Source organism: Crinia signifera, chromosome 1 (assembly GCF_055691185.1).
Source record: "Crinia signifera chromosome 1, ASM5569118v1, whole genome shotgun sequence".
In the NCBI taxonomy this organism is placed as follows: Eukaryota; Metazoa; Chordata; class Amphibia; order Anura; family Myobatrachidae; genus Crinia; species Crinia signifera.
Window position 1 is genome coordinate 475,980,948 of NC_139217.1, and position 19,551 is coordinate 476,000,498.

A 19,551-nucleotide genomic window follows, 5' to 3' on the forward strand; every position below is an offset into this window, starting at 1 on the left:
AGAGTGAGGGGACTGTCTGTATTACACGTGTCCTGAGAGTGAGGGGACGCCGGGACTCTCTGTATTACACGGTTAGGGTTACCACCCGTCCGGGATTACTCCGGACAGTCCGGTAATTAGACCGGGTGTCCGGAGTCCGGAGGGGTGGCGTTCCCGGACTATACAATGTCCGGGAACTAAAGACCTGAGGGAGATCCTGCGCAGCGCTGCCGGAGAAAGCCAGCTAGATACCGGCAGCGCTGTGTGTGATGTGCAGGACAGTCCGCGGCTTTTACAAATCTCGTTTTGCCGGGTGAGGAGCAGCCGGAGATGCGGAGTGAGTGACAGGACGTCGGAGATCCGGAGCCAGGTGACGGTGTGTGACCGAGGTCGCGCTCGTGTCTGTGGTGAGAGCGGGGTGATTGCTCCGGGAGGAGGAAGTTAGTGGCGGGAGGGCGGCCCGCGGCGTGGCGGGGAGAGAGTGTCCGGTCAACGCCTGACTCTGCACAGAAACCTGTTTTGAAATAACGCCCGGGCATCCTGACTGAGCAGGGCCGTCCGCGGGTGGGACTGGGAGTCGGCGCTGCTACCTGGGGGGGGAAACGTGCAGTTTGTGCACATTTCAGATTTCCAGCACAGGGGACTGCAAGGCAAGCTGCAATGTGTCTCTAGAGTGAGGGACCCTGGGGTGAGCCATGGAGAGGAGCCACCCACGGGCACCCAGGCTGCCCTCGTCCCTACCTGGCTGGAGACTCCCAGTGCAGCTGTTGCTTCAACTCCACAACTGCCAGCAGGAGGGCTTTAACAAGGTCACGCAGGAGCTGATCCTAAAAGGTAATGGTGATGGGGTGGGGGGGGGGGGGGGGGAATCATGTGACAGTATTGGGGTACCTATCATCTGCCCCCTCCCTGGCAATAGTGGGGTACATAGAGTGTGTGGCATAGCGTGTAATGGGCATAATGGTGTGTGGCATATGTTTAATGGGCATAACTGTGTGTGGCATATGTTTAATGGGCATCATGGTGTTTGCTATAACATGTAATGGGCGGTACAATGTTTGATATAACGTGTAATGGGCAATATTACATGTGGTATACTGTATACAATGTAATGGGTATACGACCTTTAATCGGCATTATGGTGATTTTTTTTGCTGCGCACAGTTTATGTTATCCCTACTTTAAAAAAATGTCAGTCCTGGCATAACGAGTAATGGGCATAACGTGTAATGGGCATCACAGTGTGTGGCATAACATGTAATGGGCATTATGGCATGTGGTATACTATGGCATTTTGTATACTATGTAATGGGTGTGTGACATGTAATCGGCATTATGTTGAAAATTTTTGATGCGCGCCTGCGGCGCGCACTGTCTATTTTTCTTCCTTTACGAAAACCTTTTTCAGTCCTGGCATATCGTGTAATGGGCATTGCAGTGTATAGCGTAACATGTAATGGGCATTATGGCATGTGGTATACTATGTAATAGGTGTATGATGTGTAATCAGCATTACTGTGCCTGTGTTGTCCCTATCTCAGAATTATTTTTTAGTCCTGGCATAACAAATAATAAGCATAATGTATAATGGGCATCATGGTGTGTGGCATAACATGTAATGGGCATTATGGCATGTGGTATACTATGGCATTTTGTATACCATGTAATGGGTGTGTGACGTGTAATCAGTATTATGTTGAAAATTTTTTGCGCGCGCCTACGGCGCGCACTGTCTATATTGTTCCTCCTTTACAAAAGAACGTTTTTAGTCCTGGCATATCATGTAATGGGCATTGCAGTGTATGGCGTAACATGTAATGGGCATCGCGGTGTGTGGCATAACGTGTAATGGGCATTACTGTGTATGATGTATCATGTAACTGGCATTATGGTATGCAAAATCAAGAATGAAATTGAAGCAAAGGTTAAAAAAAAAAAAATCAACATTAGGCGGGTCAAAGGGCGGAGCTGGGGGCGTGGTGGGGGCGGGGCTGTGGGTGTGTCAAGGGGCGGGCCACTGTCCGGGAATCTCTCAACAAAAAGGTGGTAACCCTAATTACACGTGTCCTGAGAGTGAAGGGACATCTGGACTGTCTGTACTACACGTGTCCTGAGAGTGAAGGGACGTCTGGACTGTCTGTATTACACGTGTCCTGAGAGTGAGGGGACGCCGGGACTGTCTGTATGACACGTGTCCTGAGAGTGAAAAGACGTCTGGACTGTCTGTATTACACGTGTCCTGAGAGTGAGGGGACGCCGGGACTGTCTGTATTACATGTGTCCTGAGAGTGAGGGGACGCCGGGACTGTCTGTATTACACGCGTCCTGAGAGTGAGGGGACGCCGGGACTGACTGTATTACACGTGTCCTGAGAGTGAGGGGATGCCGGGACTGTCTGTATTACACGTGCCCTGAGAGTGAAGGGACGCCGGGACGGTCTGTATTACACGTGTCCTGAGAGTGAGGGGACGCCGGGACTGTCTGTATCACACGTGTCCTGAGAGTGAGGGGACGCCGGGACTGTCTGTATTACACGTGCCCTGAGATTGAAGGGACACCGGGACTGTCTGTATTACACGTGTCCTGGGAGTGAGGGGACTCCGGGACTGTCTGTATCACACGTGTCCTGAGAGTGAGGGACGCTGGGACTGTCTGTATTACACGTGTCCTGAGAGTGAAGGGACATCTTGACTGTCTGTATTACACGTGTCCTGAGAGTGAGGGGACGCCGGGACTGTCTGTATTACACATGTCCTGAGAGTGAGGGGACGCCGGGACTGTCTGTATTACACGTGTCCTGAGAGTGAGGGGACACCGGGACTGTCTGTATTACACGTGTCCTGAGAGTGAGGGGACGCCGGGACTGTCTGTATTACACGTGTCCTGAGAGTGAGGGGACGCCGGGACTGTCTGTATTACACGTGTCCTGAGAGTGAGGGGACACCGGGACTGTCTGTATTACACGTGTCCTGAGAGTGAGGGGACGCCGGGACTGTCTGTATTACACCTGTCCTGAGAGTGAGGGGACGCCGGGACTGTCTGTATTACACGTGTCCTGAGAGTGAGAAGACACCGGGACTGTCTGTATTACACTTGTCCTGAGAGTGAGGGGACGCTGGGACTGTCTGTATTACACGTGTCCTGAGAGTGAGGGGACGCTGGGACTGTCTGTATTACACGTGTCCTGAGAGTGAGGGGACGCCGGGACTGTCTGTATTACATGTGTCCTGAGAGTGAGGGGAGGCCGGGACTGTCTGTATGACACGTGTCCTGAGAGTGAGGGGACGCCGGGACTGTCTGTATTACACGTGTCCTGAGAGTGAGGGGACGCCGGGACTGTCTGTATTACACGTGTCCTGAGAGTGAGTGGACGCCGGGACTGTCTGTATTACACGTGTCCTGAGAGTGAGGGGACGCCGGGACTGTCTGTATTACACGTGTCCTGAGAGTGAGGGGACGCCGGGACTGTCTGTATTACACGTGTCCTGAGAGTGAGGGGATACCGGGACTGTCTGTATTACACGTGTCCTGAGAGTGAGGGGACGCCGGGACTGTCTGTATGACACGTGTCCTGAGAGTGAGGGGACGCCGGGACTGTCTGTATTACACGTGTCCTGAGAGTGAGGGGACATCTGTATGACACACGTGATATATTTTTATGTTCTGTTACAGATATAACCTTCTGTTCTCACTCACCGGAGGAGGGAAGTTTAACTACGCAGGCAGCAAGCGCTGGATAGAAGAACACCTCGACCATTCTGGTAAGGAGAATATAGTGACCGCTACCAGCAACGTGACCGCTACTGCAGCAGATACACCCAATAAGACACACTGTGGTTTATATGCCAGTAAGGGAGGTGTACTCAGTCTCTGAGAGGGATAAAGTGGGGAGAGATAAAGTAGAGGGACAATGTTTGCAGGAGCCCACTGAAAGTTGTGACTAACAAGGATTTGGAGGCATCTGGCAAATCTGATTTTACATGGAGCATGGCTGTAAATGTTCCACCTCAATATTACATATTCCGCTGTTTCAGTCTCCGAATAAAGAATATTTTCAAGGTTTAATTACATTTAAATATTTGTATTTTTTTTGAGACCTAAAGCCCAAATCCGAGGTACCATATAATATCACCAGGTCGGTGGTATCGGTATCACCGCCTGAGATCAGAGGTCTCACACAGTCTCGCATGCCTGAGATGAAACATGCCACCAACTTAGGTCATGTACTGCACAAGCTTGTGGTCACGCATAGGCTTAACATGACTGAGGTCACATATAGACACCACACGTCACACATACTTTCCTGTCACCCTCCTTCCTCCATCACCCATCAGTGCTCCTCTGGTCCTCCGTCCCCCCTTCACCCATCAGTGCTCCTCTTATCCCCCGTCTCCCCATCACCCACCAGTGCTCCTCTGTTCTCCTGTCTCCCCATCCCCCACCAGTGCTCCTCTATTCTCCCGTCTCCCCATCCCCCACCAGTGCTCCTCTATTCTCCCATCTCCCATCCCCTACCAGTGCTCCTCTGTTCTCCTGTCTCCCCATCCCCCACCAGTGCTCCTCTATTCTCCCATCTCCCATCCCCCACCAGTGCTCCTCTATTCTCCCATCTCCCATCCCCTACCAGTGCTCCTCTGTTCCCACATCCCCCACCAGTGCTCCTCTGTTCCCCCGTCTCCCCATCCCCCACCAGTGCTCCTCTATTCTCCCGTCTCCCATCCCCTACCAGTGCTCCTCTGTTCCCACATCCCCCACCAGTGCTCCTCTGTTCCCCCGTCTCCCCATCCCCCCATCAGTTCTCCTCTGTTCCCCCATCTCCCCATCCTCCACCAGTAGTCCTCTGTTCCCCCGTCTCCCTATCCCCCACCAGTGCTCCTCTGTTCCCCCGTCTCCCCATCCCCCACCAGTGCTCCTCTGTTCCCCTGTCTCCTCATCCCCCACCATTGCTCCTCTGTTCCCACATCCCCCACCAGTGCTCCTCCGATCCCCCATCTCCCCATCCCCCACCAGTGCTCCTCTGTGTCCCCATCTCCCCATCCCCCACCAGTGCTCCTCTGTTCCCCCGTCTCCCCATCCCCCACCAGTGCTCCTCTGTTCTCCCGTCTCCCCATCCCCCACCAGTGCTCCTCTGTTCTCCCGTCTCCCCATCCCCCACCAGTGCTCCTCTATTCTCCCGTCTCCCCATCCCCCACCAGTGCTCCTCAGTTCCCATATCCCCCACCAGTGCTCCTCTGTTCCTCCGTCTCCCCATTCCCCACCAGTGCACCTATGTTCCCCCGTCCCCCCATCCCCCACCAGTGCTCCTCTGTTCCCACATCCCCCACCAGTGCCCCTCTGTTCCCACATCCCCCACCAATGCTCCTCTGTTCCCCCGTCTCCCCATCCCCCACCAGTGCTCCTCTGTTCCCACATCCCCCACCAGTGCTCCTTTGTTCCCCCATCTCCCCATTCCCCACCATTGCACATCTGTTCCCCCATCTCCCCATCAGTGCTCCTCTGTTCCCCCATCTCACCACCCCCCCATCCCCCCATCGGTCCACCTCTGTTCCCCCGTCTCCCCATTCCCCACCGGTCCACCTCTGTTCCCCCGTCCCCCCCTCCCCCACCGGTGCACCTCTGTTCCCCTGGCATTTGTGAATATCATGTTGCTATTGTTATATTTATTGATGTACAGCTGTATTGATAATCCATGCGCGGCGCTGCAGATACCTTGTGGCGCCATACACATAGTAGATACAGATTGATCCTGTGTCACCAGACTTCTGTACAACTCTCATTGCAGAAACAAGTGTCCTCCATGAGAACGTGGCCTTCGTCCTGTGCCTAGACACATTAGCCAATGGTGGCGCTCTCCACCTCCACGTGTCCCGGCCACCACTGGAAGGAACCACACAGTGGGAATTCATGCGGCAGCTGCAGGTGGTACGTGGTCACTAATGCTCTTCCTGTCTGCTCTGGCAGGTCCATTGTGAAGTATGACTTCTACGTGTAATACTATATATGCACAAAACAAGGTGTGTGTGTCTATATCCCTCATATCGCACACACCAGCCACTAGGACGGGACCCTCGTACGCACGCCAGCCCACTAGGATGTGACCCTCATGTGCTCACCCAGCCCTCCCAGCATGCCCTGCAGCCAGCGCTGTCACTGCGCATGCACAGAGGGACTTGGTCTCCTGGATTTCAGACCCGTAACTCCAGCGCCGAATAATCTCACTAACATATGAGATTATTATTAACAATGAGAAATCCGGCGATGTGTGGCGGAGGATGTTTGTGTACCTCCCCCTTTACCTTTAATAGAAATATACTGTATGTGAATGTGTACCTCCCCCTTTACCTTTAATAGAAATATACTGTATGTGAATATTTGCAACACAACTTTACTGTACTGAGTGTCCCCGAGTGTCGGGTGCGGTATAGCGTATCCCCGAGTGTCGGGTGCGGTATAGCGTATCCCAGAGTGTCGGGTGCGGTATAGCGTATCCCCGAGTGTCGGGTGCGGTATAGCGTATCCCCGAGTGTCGGGTGCGGTATAGCGTATCCCAGAGTGTCGGGTGTGGTATAGCGTATCCCCGAGTGTCGGGTGCGGTATAGCGTATCCCCGAGTGTCGGGTGCGGTATAGCGTATCCCCGAGTGTCGGGTGTGGTATAGTTATCCCCGAGTGTCGGGTGCGGTATAGCGTATCCCCGAGTGTCAGGTGTGGTATAGTTATCCCCGAGTGTCGGGTGCGGTATAGCGTATCCCCGAGTGTCAGGTGCGGTATAGCGTATCCCCGAGTGTCGGGTGCGGTATAGCGTATCCCCGAGTGTCGGGTGCGGTATAGCGTATCCCCGAGTGTCGGGTGCGGTATAGCGTATCCCCGAGTGTCGGGTGCGGTATAGCGTATCCCCGAGTGTCGGGTGCGGTATAGCGTATCCCCGAGTGTCGGGTGCGGTATAGCGTATCCCCGAGTGTCGGGTGCGGTATAGCGTATCCCCGAGTGTCGGGTGCGGTATAGCGTATCCCCGAGTGTCGGGTGCGGTATAGCGTATCCCCGAGTGTCGGGTGCGGTATAGCGTATCCCCGAGTGTCGGGTGCGGTATAGCGTATCCCCGAGTGTCGGGTGCGGTATAGCGTATCCCCGAGTGTCAGGTGCGGTATAGTTATCCCCGAGTGTCGGGTGCGGTATAGCGTATCCCCGAGTGTCAGGTGCGGTATAGCGTATCCCCGAGTGTCGGGTGCGGTATAGCGTATCCCCGAGTGTCGGGTGCGGTATAGCGTATCCCCGAGTGTCGGGTGCGCTATAGCGTATCCCCGAGTGTCGGGTGCGCTATAGCGTATCCCCGAGTGTCGGGTGCGGTATAGCGTATCCCCGAGTGTCGGGTGCGGTATAGCGTATCCCCGAGTGTCGGGTGCGGTATAGCGTATCCCCGAGTGTCGGGTACGGTACAGCTTATCCTTGAGTAGTGTGTCACAAATGATACAGACTGCTGGCAGTAGAGTTATTGTGTTCTGACCACCTGCTGCGTTCCAGGTCACAGAGTCGCCCCCGTTCCGTGGTGTTAATTTCTCACTGATCCACAAGAAGATTAATTTGGGGGAAAACCTGCTGGCATGGGAACATGAGCAGTTTTGTCTGCGCCGCCTCCCGGCCTTCACCGTGTCGCACCTGGACAACCACCGCCACCGCTTGAAGAACTCCATCCTAGACACCAGGTAGGCGGTGGTGAGAGGGGTTCTCGTATTACCCCCTGTACACTGGGGGGGAGGAGGGGATTCAATCCCAATGCGCAGCCCCGTGTAGTGTCAATCGAATAGAAAAATTGTCTTGGCAGCCTACAGTATATAGTGGAAATCTAATAGTAGATACAATATAGGGCAAATCGAATGTGTTTACTGTAGCATTCGAATCGATGTCCATCTCCTGCCTGAAGCCATTGTTGATCTCATAGCAAATGGAATGCACATCGAATGAATTATCAAATAGAAAATAGAGCACAGGCAGAGGATTACCACTGTCATACCAATTGCTGCATCCTTAGACCCCACCATCTCTCGGACCATTAAAACTAAACTATCCCCTTCACCGTGTCGCCAACTGACCACAGCCTCCTGCGTTCCCCACCACTGCCCATTTTCATTTCTGATATGGCCGGTCCCATTTGCGCAGCACAACTTTTGCTCTGTAACGCACACTAACTTAGCAGGAAGTGGCTCTGCCCACTGGCTATATATATTCACAGCCACAAGCCCATAATTCAACGTGCACCAGCCCCTTCCGTCAGACAAGAGCTTCCCCGGATGCAACACTCACAGCTACTGCAGGAAGTTTTGCAGTGGTTCTTTCTTAGGCTCTGATGGACTAAGGCACATTCTGGAACCAAAATACTCAGATTGAGAGAATGTGAGAACAATGTAATTCTTATTAAATTAAGCAAATGTGCAAATTGCGCAATTAATTAGTCACTGGAAGCAAGGGCGTAACTACCATAGGTGCAAGGGGTGCAGTTGCTATGGGGCCCAGGGCTGAAGGGGTGCCATCTTTGCTGTCTAACTATGTCTTACATACATTTATCACCATCACTTGCTAAATAGGGGGCCCTTACAAACTTTTGCTATGGGGCCTACTAATATCTAGGTATGCCTCTGACTGGCAGCACTAAGTTAGAGCCAAGGGGTCTTCACCAAGGCCCCAAAATATAGCATACAGATAAAAGCTGTTCAAACAATAAGGCGCATTGACTAAAGTATGTAAACAAGATACAAATGGAAACACAAATAAGTGCTGACAATAGTGATAGTACAAATATAAATACAAACTGAAGCAATATTGAAGCACTTATTTGTGTTTCCATTTGTATCATCTTTTGTCTGTAAGAACAATGTAAATGACAGAAGTGTCTCCTGTAACTTCATACCGTCTGTTTATGGGAGGAACACAGAGGAGCTTAGTTTTGGGAATAAGCCTCAAGTTCTTTAAGAAACTAGACTGGCCAATGAGTAGGTGAATAGAGACCCCACGTTACACTACACAAATTCAGTAACATGGGGCTAAGAAGAGAGATTCAACCACAGAAGCTCCTCCATGTAATGCATGCTCATTACTTGTGGAGATTACAGTAGACCTGGGAGTGATTTGTTTGGATTGGGCATGGTCACAACAGATCAGAGTTAGGTTTGGGTGGTTTGGACATGATTGGAACCAATCTGAGTGGATTAGGCATGGTTGGAGCAGATTGGAGTGGATTGGGCATGGTTGGAGGCAATCTGAGGTGATTGTTCATGGTTGGAGCAGATTGGAGTGGATTAGACATGGTTGGAGCAGATCGGAGTGGATTGGGCATGGTTGGAGCAGATCTGAGGTGATTGGGCATGGTTAGAGCAGATCTGAGGCGACTGGGCATGGTTGCAGCAGATCTGAGTGGATCGGGCATGGTTGGAGCTAATCTGAGTGGGTTGGGCATGGTTGAAGCAGATCTGAGTGGATTGGGTATGGTTGGAGGCAATCTGAGTGAATTGGGCATGGTTGGAGCAGATCTGAGTGGATTGGGCATGGTTGGAGGCAATCTGAGTGGATTGGGCATGGTTGGAGCAGATCTGAGTGGATCGGGCATGGTTGGAGCTAATCTGAGTGGGTTGGGCATGGTTGAAGCAGATCTGAGTGGATTAGGCATGGTTGGAGGCAATCTGAGTGGATTGGGCATAGTTGGAGGAGATCGGAGTGGATTGGGCATGGTTGGAGCCGATCTGAGTGGATAGGGCATGGTTGGAGCAGATCTGAGTGGATAGGGCATGGTTGGAGCCGATCTGAGTGGATAGGGCATGGTTGGAGCAGATCTGAGTGGATAGGGCATGGTTGGAGCAGATCTGAGTGGATAGGGCATGGTTGGAGGCAATCTGAGTGGATAGGGCATGGTTGGAGCAGATCTGAGTGGATGGGGCATGGTTGGAGCAGATCTGAGTGGATAGGGCATGGTTGGAGGCAATCTGAGTGGATTGGGCATGGTTGGAGCAGATCTGAGTGGATTGGGTATGGTTGGAGCAGATCTGAGTGGATAGGGCATGGTTGGAGCAGATCTGAGTGGATAGGGCATGGTTGGAGCAGATCTGAGTGGATAGGGCATGGTTGGAGCAGATCTGAGTGGATAGGGCATGGTTGGAGGCAATCTGAGTGGATAGGGCATGGTTGGAGCAGATCTGAGTGGATGGGGCATGGTTGGAGCAGATCTGAGTGGATAGGGCATGGTTGGAGGCAATCTGAGTGGATTGGGCATGGTTGGAGCAGATCTGAGTGGATTGGGTATGGTTGGAGCAGATCTGAGTGGATAGGGCATGGTTGGAGCAGATCTGAGTGGATTGGGCATGGTTGGAGCAGATCTGAGTGGATTGGGCATGGTTGGAGGCAATCTGAGTGGATTGGGCATGGTTGGAGCAGATCTGAGTGGATCGGGCATGTTTGGAGCTAATCTGAGTGGGTTGGGCATGGTTGAAGCAGATCTGAGTGGATTAGGCATGGTTGGAGGCAATCTGAGTGGATTGGGCATAGTTGGAGGAGATCGGAGTGGATTGGGCATGGTTGGAGCCGATCTGAGTGGATAGGGCATGGTTGGAGCAGATCTGAGTGGATAGGGCATGGTTGGAGCCGATCTGAGTGGATAGGGCATGGTTGGAGCAGATCTGAGTGGATAGGGCATGGTTGGAGCAGATCTGAGTGGATAGGGCATGGTTGGAGGCAATCTGAGTGGATAGGGCATGGTTGGAGCAGATCTGAGTGGATGGGGCATGGTTGGAGCAGATCTGAGTGGATAGGGCATGGTTGGAGGCAATCTGAGTGGATTGGGCATGGTTGGAGCAGATCTGAGTGGATTGGGTATGGTTGGAGCAGATCTGAGTGGATAGGGCATGGTTGGAGCAGATCTGAGTGGATAGGGCATGGTTGGAGCAGATCTGAGTGGATAGGGCATGGTTGGAGCAGATCTGAGTGGATAGGGCATGGTTGGAGGCAATCTGAGTGGATAGGGCATGGTTGGAGCAGATCTGAGTGGATGGGGCATGGTTGGAGCAGATCTGAGTGGATAGGGCATGGTTGGAGGCAATCTGAGTGGATTGGGCATGGTTGGAGCAGATCTGAGTGGATTGGGTATGGTTGGAGCAGATCTGAGTGGATAGGGCATGGTTGGAGCAGATCTGAGTGGATAGGGCATGGTTGGAGCAGATCTGAGTGGATAGGGCATGGTTGGAGCAGATCTGAGTGGATAGGGCATGGTTGGAGGCAATCTGAGTGGATAGGGCATGGTTGGAGCAGATCTGAGTGGATAGGGCATGGTTGGAGGCAATCTGAGTGGATAGGGCATGGTTGGAGCAGATCTGAGTGGATAGGGCATGGTTGGAGGCAATCTGAGTGGATTGGACATGGTTGGAGCAGATCTGAGTGGATAGGGCATGGTTGGAGCAGATCTGAGTGGATATGTCATGGTTGGAGCAGATCTGAGGGAGGTATGGGTGGTTTTGTCATGGTTAGAGCAGATCTTGATTTGCACGTGTGACTCTGCATCTATGATCTGCTACATGTGGAACCTGTGGCAGCTGGCCTAACCAATGATTCGGATTCAGGTGTGTGCAGTAAACAAGGATATACTGAAGTCGTGCGCTGCTAGCAGATCCTGAGGGAGCAGAAGAAATGTGCCCGAGATAATCCTTATATTCTGGGTTACAGATCCCAGGTAGATATAAGGAAGCTCAGGAGGAACACGGAGATCCTGTGTGAAGCCCTGGCCAGGTTCCTATATAAGGACACTATGAAGGTGAGACCCTCAGTGTGTTCTAGACAAGCACCCAACAGCCACAACTCCACATGGGGCTCTGTGACCCCTGAGCTGCTGCGGGACTAAGGGCCACAGAACATAACCCGCATTTCTACACGTCCCCGTGCAACCTCTGTTACTCTGCTATTATAAGTTGGAGCTATACAGTATAATAGCGATAATAGTAATATTACTAATGGCCCAGCTCAGGACACTTGATAGGACAAAGCCCGTCTGCCGGGGAAATCTGCCTGTATTTCAGCTAATTACAAATGAGCAAAGTTTCCAGCCTGAATCTTCCATCTAGAGATCCGCAGTTATTTATACTGTCAGATATTTCTCGGTATAAAGCCGCTTTGTGCTATATTAGTGGCCGCAGAGTAACGAGCAGACGCCGCGACACCAGGACCTTCTGTCATTATCTCTGTCAGTCTTCTGAAGATGTAAATGAGCAGCGTTATCACAGCGGCCGGCTATGGGCATACATGGGGTGTGTGCGGCTATTAATGACGTGTATGGATAAAGAGTGTGCAGCCAGGGTTGGACTGGGGTACAGGGGAACCCCAATCTGGCCACACATCCTCCCCTAAGGATCAGGTTCCAGACTGTGCATTGAAATGATACATCCCCCCCACACCCCTATACCGGCTCTGGGGCAGATCCCCGGATCCCCCACACCCCTATCCCGGCTCTGGGGCAGATCCCCGGATCCCCCACACCCCTATCCCGGCTCTGGGACAGATCCCCGGATCCCCCACACCCCTATCTCGGCTCTGGGGCAGGTCCCCGGATCCCCCACAGCCCTATCCTGGCTCTGGGGCAGGTCCCCGGATCCCCCACAGCCCTATCCCGGCTCTGGGGCAGGTCCCCGGATCTCCCACACCCCTATCCCGGCTCTGGGGCAGATCCCCGGATCCCCCACACCCCTATCCCGGCTCTGGGGCAGGTCCCCGGATCCCCCACACCCCTATCCCGGCTCTGGGGCAGATGCCCACACACCCCCTATCCCAGCTCTGGGGCAGATACCCAGATCCCCCACACCCCTATCCCAGCTCTAGGGCAGATTACCGGTCACCCACACCCCTATCCCAACTCTGTGGCAGATCCCCGGGTCCCCCACACCCCTATCCCAACTCTGGGGCAGATCCCCGGGTCCCCCACACCCCTATCCCGGCTCTGGAGCAGATCCCCGGATCCCCCACACCCCTATCCCAGCTCTGGGGCAGATGGCAGATTTTGCTTTGTGGGCATTACAGTGTACGCCGCTACATTAGGACTGGTACACGGATGACTCACTATATTTGCTGTGATCTAAAGCTGCGCAGTCTGAGATATTTCTCCGAGCGCGCAGTATTGTATCACGGGATGGACATATGATTATATATAGCAGCCGGCAGAGAGCAAAATTCCATGGGCAAATCACCCCACAGTACAGCCTCAAATACAATAAAGGTATCGTATACGGAACCATCTGAATGCTTTGCATTAACGAGAGTAGAAAGCCGAGTCCTGATGAATTAACTGAGGCTACATAGATTGTAAGCAAGACCCTCCTACCGCTATGTCGGGTTTTTTTTTTTAATTATATAGCACAGCGGATTCCGTTGCGCTTTACAAGATAATGTAACGAAATCTGCTGCGCAATATAAGACGCTGTAACGGAATCTGCTGCGCTATATAAGAACCTGTAACGGAATCTGCTGCGCTATATAAGACACTAACGGGATCTGCTGCTCTATATAAGACACTGTAACGGAATCTGCTGCGCTATATAAGACACTGTAACGGAATCTGCTGCGCTATATAAGACACTGTAACGGAATCTGCTGCACTATATAAGACACTGTAACGGAATCTGCTGCGCTATATAAGACGCTGTAACGGAATCTGCTGCGCTATGTAAGACACTGTAACGGAATCTGCTGCGCTATATAAGACACTGTAACGGAATCTGCTGCACTATATAAGACACTGTAACGGATTCTGCTGCGCTATATAAGACACTGTAACGGAATCTGCTGCACTATATAAGACACTAACGGAATCTGCTGCACTATATAAGACACTGTAACGGAATCTGCTGCACTATATAAGACACTGTAACGGAATCTGCTGCACTATATAAGACACTGTAACGGATTCTGCTGCGCTATATAAGACACTGTAACGGAATCTGCTGCACTATATAAGACACTGTAACGGATTCTGCTGCGCTATATAAGACACTGTAACGGAATCTGCTGCACTATATAAGACACTGTAACGGAATCTGCTGCGCTATATAAGACACTAACGGAATCTGCTGCACTATATAAGACACTGTAACGGAATCTGCTGCACTATATAAGACACTGTAACGGAATCTGCTGCACTATATAAGACACTGTAACGGAATCTGCTGCACTATATAAGACACTGTAACGGAATCTGCTGCACTATATAAGACACTGTAACGGAATCTGCTGCACTATATAAGACACTGTAACGGAATCTGCTGCGCTATATAAGACACTGTAACGGAATCTGCTGCGCTATATAAGACACTGTAACGGATTCTGCTGCACTATATAAGACACTGTAACGGATTCTGCTGCGCTATATAAGACACTGTAACGGAATCTGCTGCACTATATAAGACACAGTGTCTTATATAGCGCAGCAGATTCCGTTACAGTGTCTTATATAGTGCAGCAGATTCCGTTACAGTGTCTTATATAGCGCAGCAGAATCCGTTACAGTGTCTTATATAGCGCAGCAGATTCCGTTACAGTGTCTTATATAGCGCAGCAGATTCCGTTACAGTAACGGAATCTGCTGCACTATATAAGACACTGTAACGGAATCTGCTGCGCTATATAAGACACTAACGGAATCTGCTGCACTATATAAGACACTGTAACGGAATCTGCTGCACTATATAAGACACTGTAACGGAATCTGCTGCACTATATAAGACACTGTAACGGAATCTGCTGCACTATATAAGACACTGTAACGGAATCTGCTGCACTATATAAGACACTGTAACGGAATCTGCTGCACTATATAAGACACTGTAACGGAATCTGCTGCGCTATATAAGACACTAACGGAATCTGCTGCGCTATATAAGACACTAACGGAATCTGCTGCACTATATAAGACACTGTAACGGAATCTGCTGCACTATATAAGACACTGTAACGGAACCTGCTGCGCTATATAAGACACTGTAACGGAACCTGCTGCGCTATATAAGACACTGTAACGGAATCTGCTGCACTATATAAGACACTGTAACGGAATCTGCTGCACTATATAAGACACTGTAACGGAATCTGCTGCACTATATAAGACACTGTAACGGAATCTGCTGCACTATATAAGACACTGTAACGGAATCTGCTGCACTATATAAGACACTGTAACGGAATCTGCTGCACTATATAAGACACTGTAACGGAATCTGCTGCACTATATAAGACACTGTAACGGAATCTGCTGCACTATATAAGACACTGTAACGGAATCTGCTGCGCTATATAAGACACTGTAACGGAATCTGCTGCGCTATATAAGACGCTGTAACAGAATCTGCTGCGCTATATAAGACACTAACGGAATCTGCTGCACTATATAAGACGCTGTAACGGAATCTGCTGCACTATATAAGACACTGTAACGGAATCTGCTGCACTATATAAGACACTGTAACGGAATCTGCTGCGCTATATAAGACACTGTAACGGAATCTGCTGCGCTATATAAGACGCTGTAACGGAATCTGCTGCACTATATAAGACGCTGTAACAGAATCTGCTGCGCTATATAAGACGCTGTAACGGAATCTGCTGCGCTATATAAGACACTGTAACGGAATCTGCTGCTCTATATAAGACACTGTAACGGAATCTGCTGCGCTATATAAGACACTAACGGAATCTGCTGCGCTATATGACGCTGTAACGGAATCTGCTGCGCTATATAAGACACTGTAACAGAATCTGCTGCGCTATATAAAACGCTGTAACGGAATCTGCTGCGCTATATAAGACACTAACGGAATCTGCTGCGCTATATAAGACGGTGTAACGGAATCTGCTGCTATATAAGATGCTGTAAATTAATAAATGAATATAACAACACACCTAGGAATACAATTAATGAAACATGTAAATCAGTTGGAGAGAAGTATATTTGGGGTGTATAGTGTTTTCCATGCATCATATCGCTGCAGTCCTGTATGTATTCCTGGCTGTTATCACCCTGAAATATCCTAGAATCTCATGAGCACATGTGCAGCAGTTTGTAAAGCCGGGGACGACTGTTATTAATGGTGGAAATATCTTTCTAGCATAAGATTACACTGGTGACAATTGGATGCCTTTATCCCAGTCTAATGCCGCCCCCTAGTGTTTGTTTCCCAGTATGCATGACAGTGACCGCTGCGCTCTCGTTTCAGAAAATGCCAGAGAACCTACAACTATTCCAAGGAGAACTGGTACGTGTTGTGCACACAGAGGGATATTAACCAATATGATACATACTGTACAACACAGTAACCACTAGAATATGGGCTTTATACAGCTATATCTGGAGTACCCACAAATACTAAGGATCAGGGCTGTTTGTAGACAATTTGGCTCCCAGTGCAAATTATTTCCCCCATGACATTGTAAAAATACAAATATTTGCACACACTCCAAAAAAGGGCGTGGCCTAGCAGCAAAACTCTGCTTAGTTATACTGACACAATAGTGCCCCCTGCACAGACTTACCACTGCGTCCCTTTAACTCCGGACACTAATGCATTACACAGGTTCTGGCCTGCATTTCACCTCTAGGGCAATGGTTCCCAAACTGTGTGCCGCAGCTCCCTGGGGAGCCTCAGGATACCTGCAGGTGTGCCACAGGTTGGTGATCCTGGACCAATTCAAACTATTTATTTATGGACAAGACCTTTGTAAAAAAAATCTGATACTCTACTGTCGTGATTCAAAAAAGATTGGGAACCCTGCTCTAGGGGCATCTTAGTTTAAAGGGATAACATGATAAGCCTACCTTTACACCATATTATGCCCTACACAGTACTGCCCATTGCACCATATTATGCCCCAGATAGTAATGCCCCTTGCACCATATTATGCCCCAGATAGTAATGCCCCTTGCACCATATTATGCCCCAGATAGTAATGCCCCTTGCACCATATTATGCCCCAGATAGTAATGCCCCTTGCACCATATTATGCCCCAGATAGTAATGCCCCTTGCACCATATTATGCCCCAGATAGTAATGCCCCTTGCACCATATTATGCCCCAGATAGTAATGCCCCTTGCACCATATTATGCCCTACACAGTACTGCCCCTTGCACCATATTATGCCCTACACAGTACTGCCCATTGCACCATATTATGCCCTACACAGTACTGCCCCTTGCACCATATTATGCCCTACACAGTACTGCCCCTTGCACCATATTATGCCCTACACAGTACTGCCCATTGCACCATATTATGCCCCTTGCACAAATGTATCCCCAAGACAATTATACCCCTGGGGCCATATTATACAGTATTCCTCACGTTATAATGACCCCAATAATGCCCACACAACCTGCTTCTCTTAAGTGACTACCATTTTGTGTGGGACATTTTCAACAGATATTTAATGCAGAGGTCCAGAGCACATAGAATGGTGTGTGAATCAGACAGCCGCTATGGCCACAGTGCTACTGCATGGCTTACCGGCCCTAGCAACTGCGCTAGTAAGGGTGTTGCTAGGAGATGGCGCATCCCGGGAACCAGCTCCATTGCGGCAGTAACTGATGTGAATGACAGACATTCACTCTGTACAGTGCTGCACAGTTGGTGGTGCCATATAAATAATAAAAATGCAGTAAATTTTCTACAATATATAAAAAAGCATGGAACGTTGTATTTGTGGTGGGGAAGTTTTGGACTTTCTTCTGTATCAAATAATTCGGTACTTATGTATTATCTGGGCTCCCATGTTAAATGCACCCCATTTTTTCATACCCCTACTATCCAACTACGCATGGAGTTGATTTTATATAGTGTGGCGAGCGCAGCGAGCCCCGCGAGGGGACACGGTCTCATAAGAAAACCGGGAGTCCAGATATTACATAAGTACCAATAATTCTTTCCAAGGATTTGCCATCTTTGTCCCTGACTATTGGTGATTACAGGGTGTACAGGAGGAGCGGCTGACGGCCATTTTGGACTGGCTGGTGTCCCGCCCGCGTGCCGCCCAGCTAATTGAGAGGAACCACCCAATACTGTCCACCTTAGAGCAGCTCTTCAGAAGGCACCTGAGGGAGGTGAAGCGCCACGTGTTCAAGCCAGATGACAGGTACGGAGCTGCCCCCATGTTCTGGATCACATTACAAATCCTCCTGGACCCATAGCAGTGGCTTTTGGTGGACTGTATGATCTAATCCAGGCATGTCCAAACTAGGGCCCTCCAGCTGTTGTGAAACTACAAGTCCCATCATGCCTTGCCACAGTGTTACTATAAAGGAAAGCTAAAACTATGGCAAGGCATGCTGGGATGTGTAGTTTCACAACAGCTGGAGGGCCACACTTTGGACATTGCCGGGGGTCAGTGGGATCTGCGAGTATAGGAGGGAGAGACCATATATGTGTATATATATATATATATATATAAATACTGTGGATTAAATAAATACAGGATTTTTCCTTTAAGCTGCGAGTGCCGCCTGTTCTTTCGGGGTCCCCACCAGGATCCTAAACGGACATTTGATCACTGCTATCCCTACTATGAGGAAGGCACCCCAGCATTAACCCTTTTGATGAGAGTGCCGGACAAACCTTGCGCTATATATATATATATATATATATATATATATATATATATATATATGTGTGTATATATATATATATATATATATATGTGTATGTATATATATATATATATATATATATATATGTGCACAATATGGGACCATAGCATAGAAGGGGTTAATCCCTGCGCTGTGGCGCCATCTCTTACATGGTCAATGAGCGCTAAGCTCCAAATTCAAATGCAAAAATGGAGCTACAGTAGGTGGCGAGCGTTGCAGGAATATGGATTTTCAATCTTCTGCTGTGTCGTAGCTCCGGTTCACCTCCAGAGACTGCAGTGAGTCTGTATGTTCACCCCCAGCGCACGAGTCACCTTCAGGGACCGCAGTGAGTCTATATGTTCACCCCCAGCACACTGGATCACCTTCAGGGGCTGCAGTGAGTCTGTATGTTAACTCCCAGGCACACTGGATCACCTTCAGGGGCCGCAGTGAGTCTATATGTTCATCCCCAGCGCACCGAGTCACCTTCAGGGACCGCAGTGAGTCTATATGTTCACCCCCAGCACACTGGATCACCTTCAGGGGCTGCAGTGAGTCTGTATGTTAACCCCCAGCACACTGGATCACCTTCAGGGGCCGCAGTGAGTCTTTATGTTAATTCCCAGTGGATCACATTCAGGGGCCACAGTGAATCTGTATTTTAACCCCCAGTGTACTGGATCACCTTCAGGGGCCACAGTGAGTCTGTCAACCTCCAGTGAACTGGATCACCTTCAGGGGCCACATCGAGTCTGTATGTTAACCCCCAGTGCACTGGGTCACCTTCAGGGGCCGCAGTGAGTCTGTATGTTAACCCCCAGAGCACAGTGGTGGTAGGAGGCCAGGAAGGGGGAGCACGGAGCGTCGCATACAGGAGGCAGCAGTGTGTCAATGTGTACATAGCAGTAAGCGGTATTCAGGGGCCGAGGGTAGGAGCC

At 50.2% G+C, this 19,551-nt stretch overlaps 1 protein-coding gene across 1 annotated transcript in view; it reads left to right on the top strand.

Moving 5' to 3' along the window:
- The window catches only part of LOC146024552 (BOS complex subunit NCLN-like), a 96,678-nt gene that overhangs the window by 55,187 nt on the left and 21,940 nt on the right, over window positions 1-19,551 (top strand). The window contains exons 7-12 of the mRNA XM_083155457.1: window positions 3,652-3,740; window positions 5,762-5,901; window positions 7,499-7,680; window positions 11,681-11,768; window positions 16,210-16,248; window positions 17,957-18,120. Of these exons, the coding sequence (XP_083011583.1) occupies window positions 3,652-3,740; window positions 5,762-5,901; window positions 7,499-7,680; window positions 11,681-11,768; window positions 16,210-16,248; window positions 17,957-18,120 (702 nt within the window). The remainder of the gene's footprint in view (window positions 1-3,651; window positions 3,741-5,761; window positions 5,902-7,498; window positions 7,681-11,680; window positions 11,769-16,209; window positions 16,249-17,956; window positions 18,121-19,551) is intronic.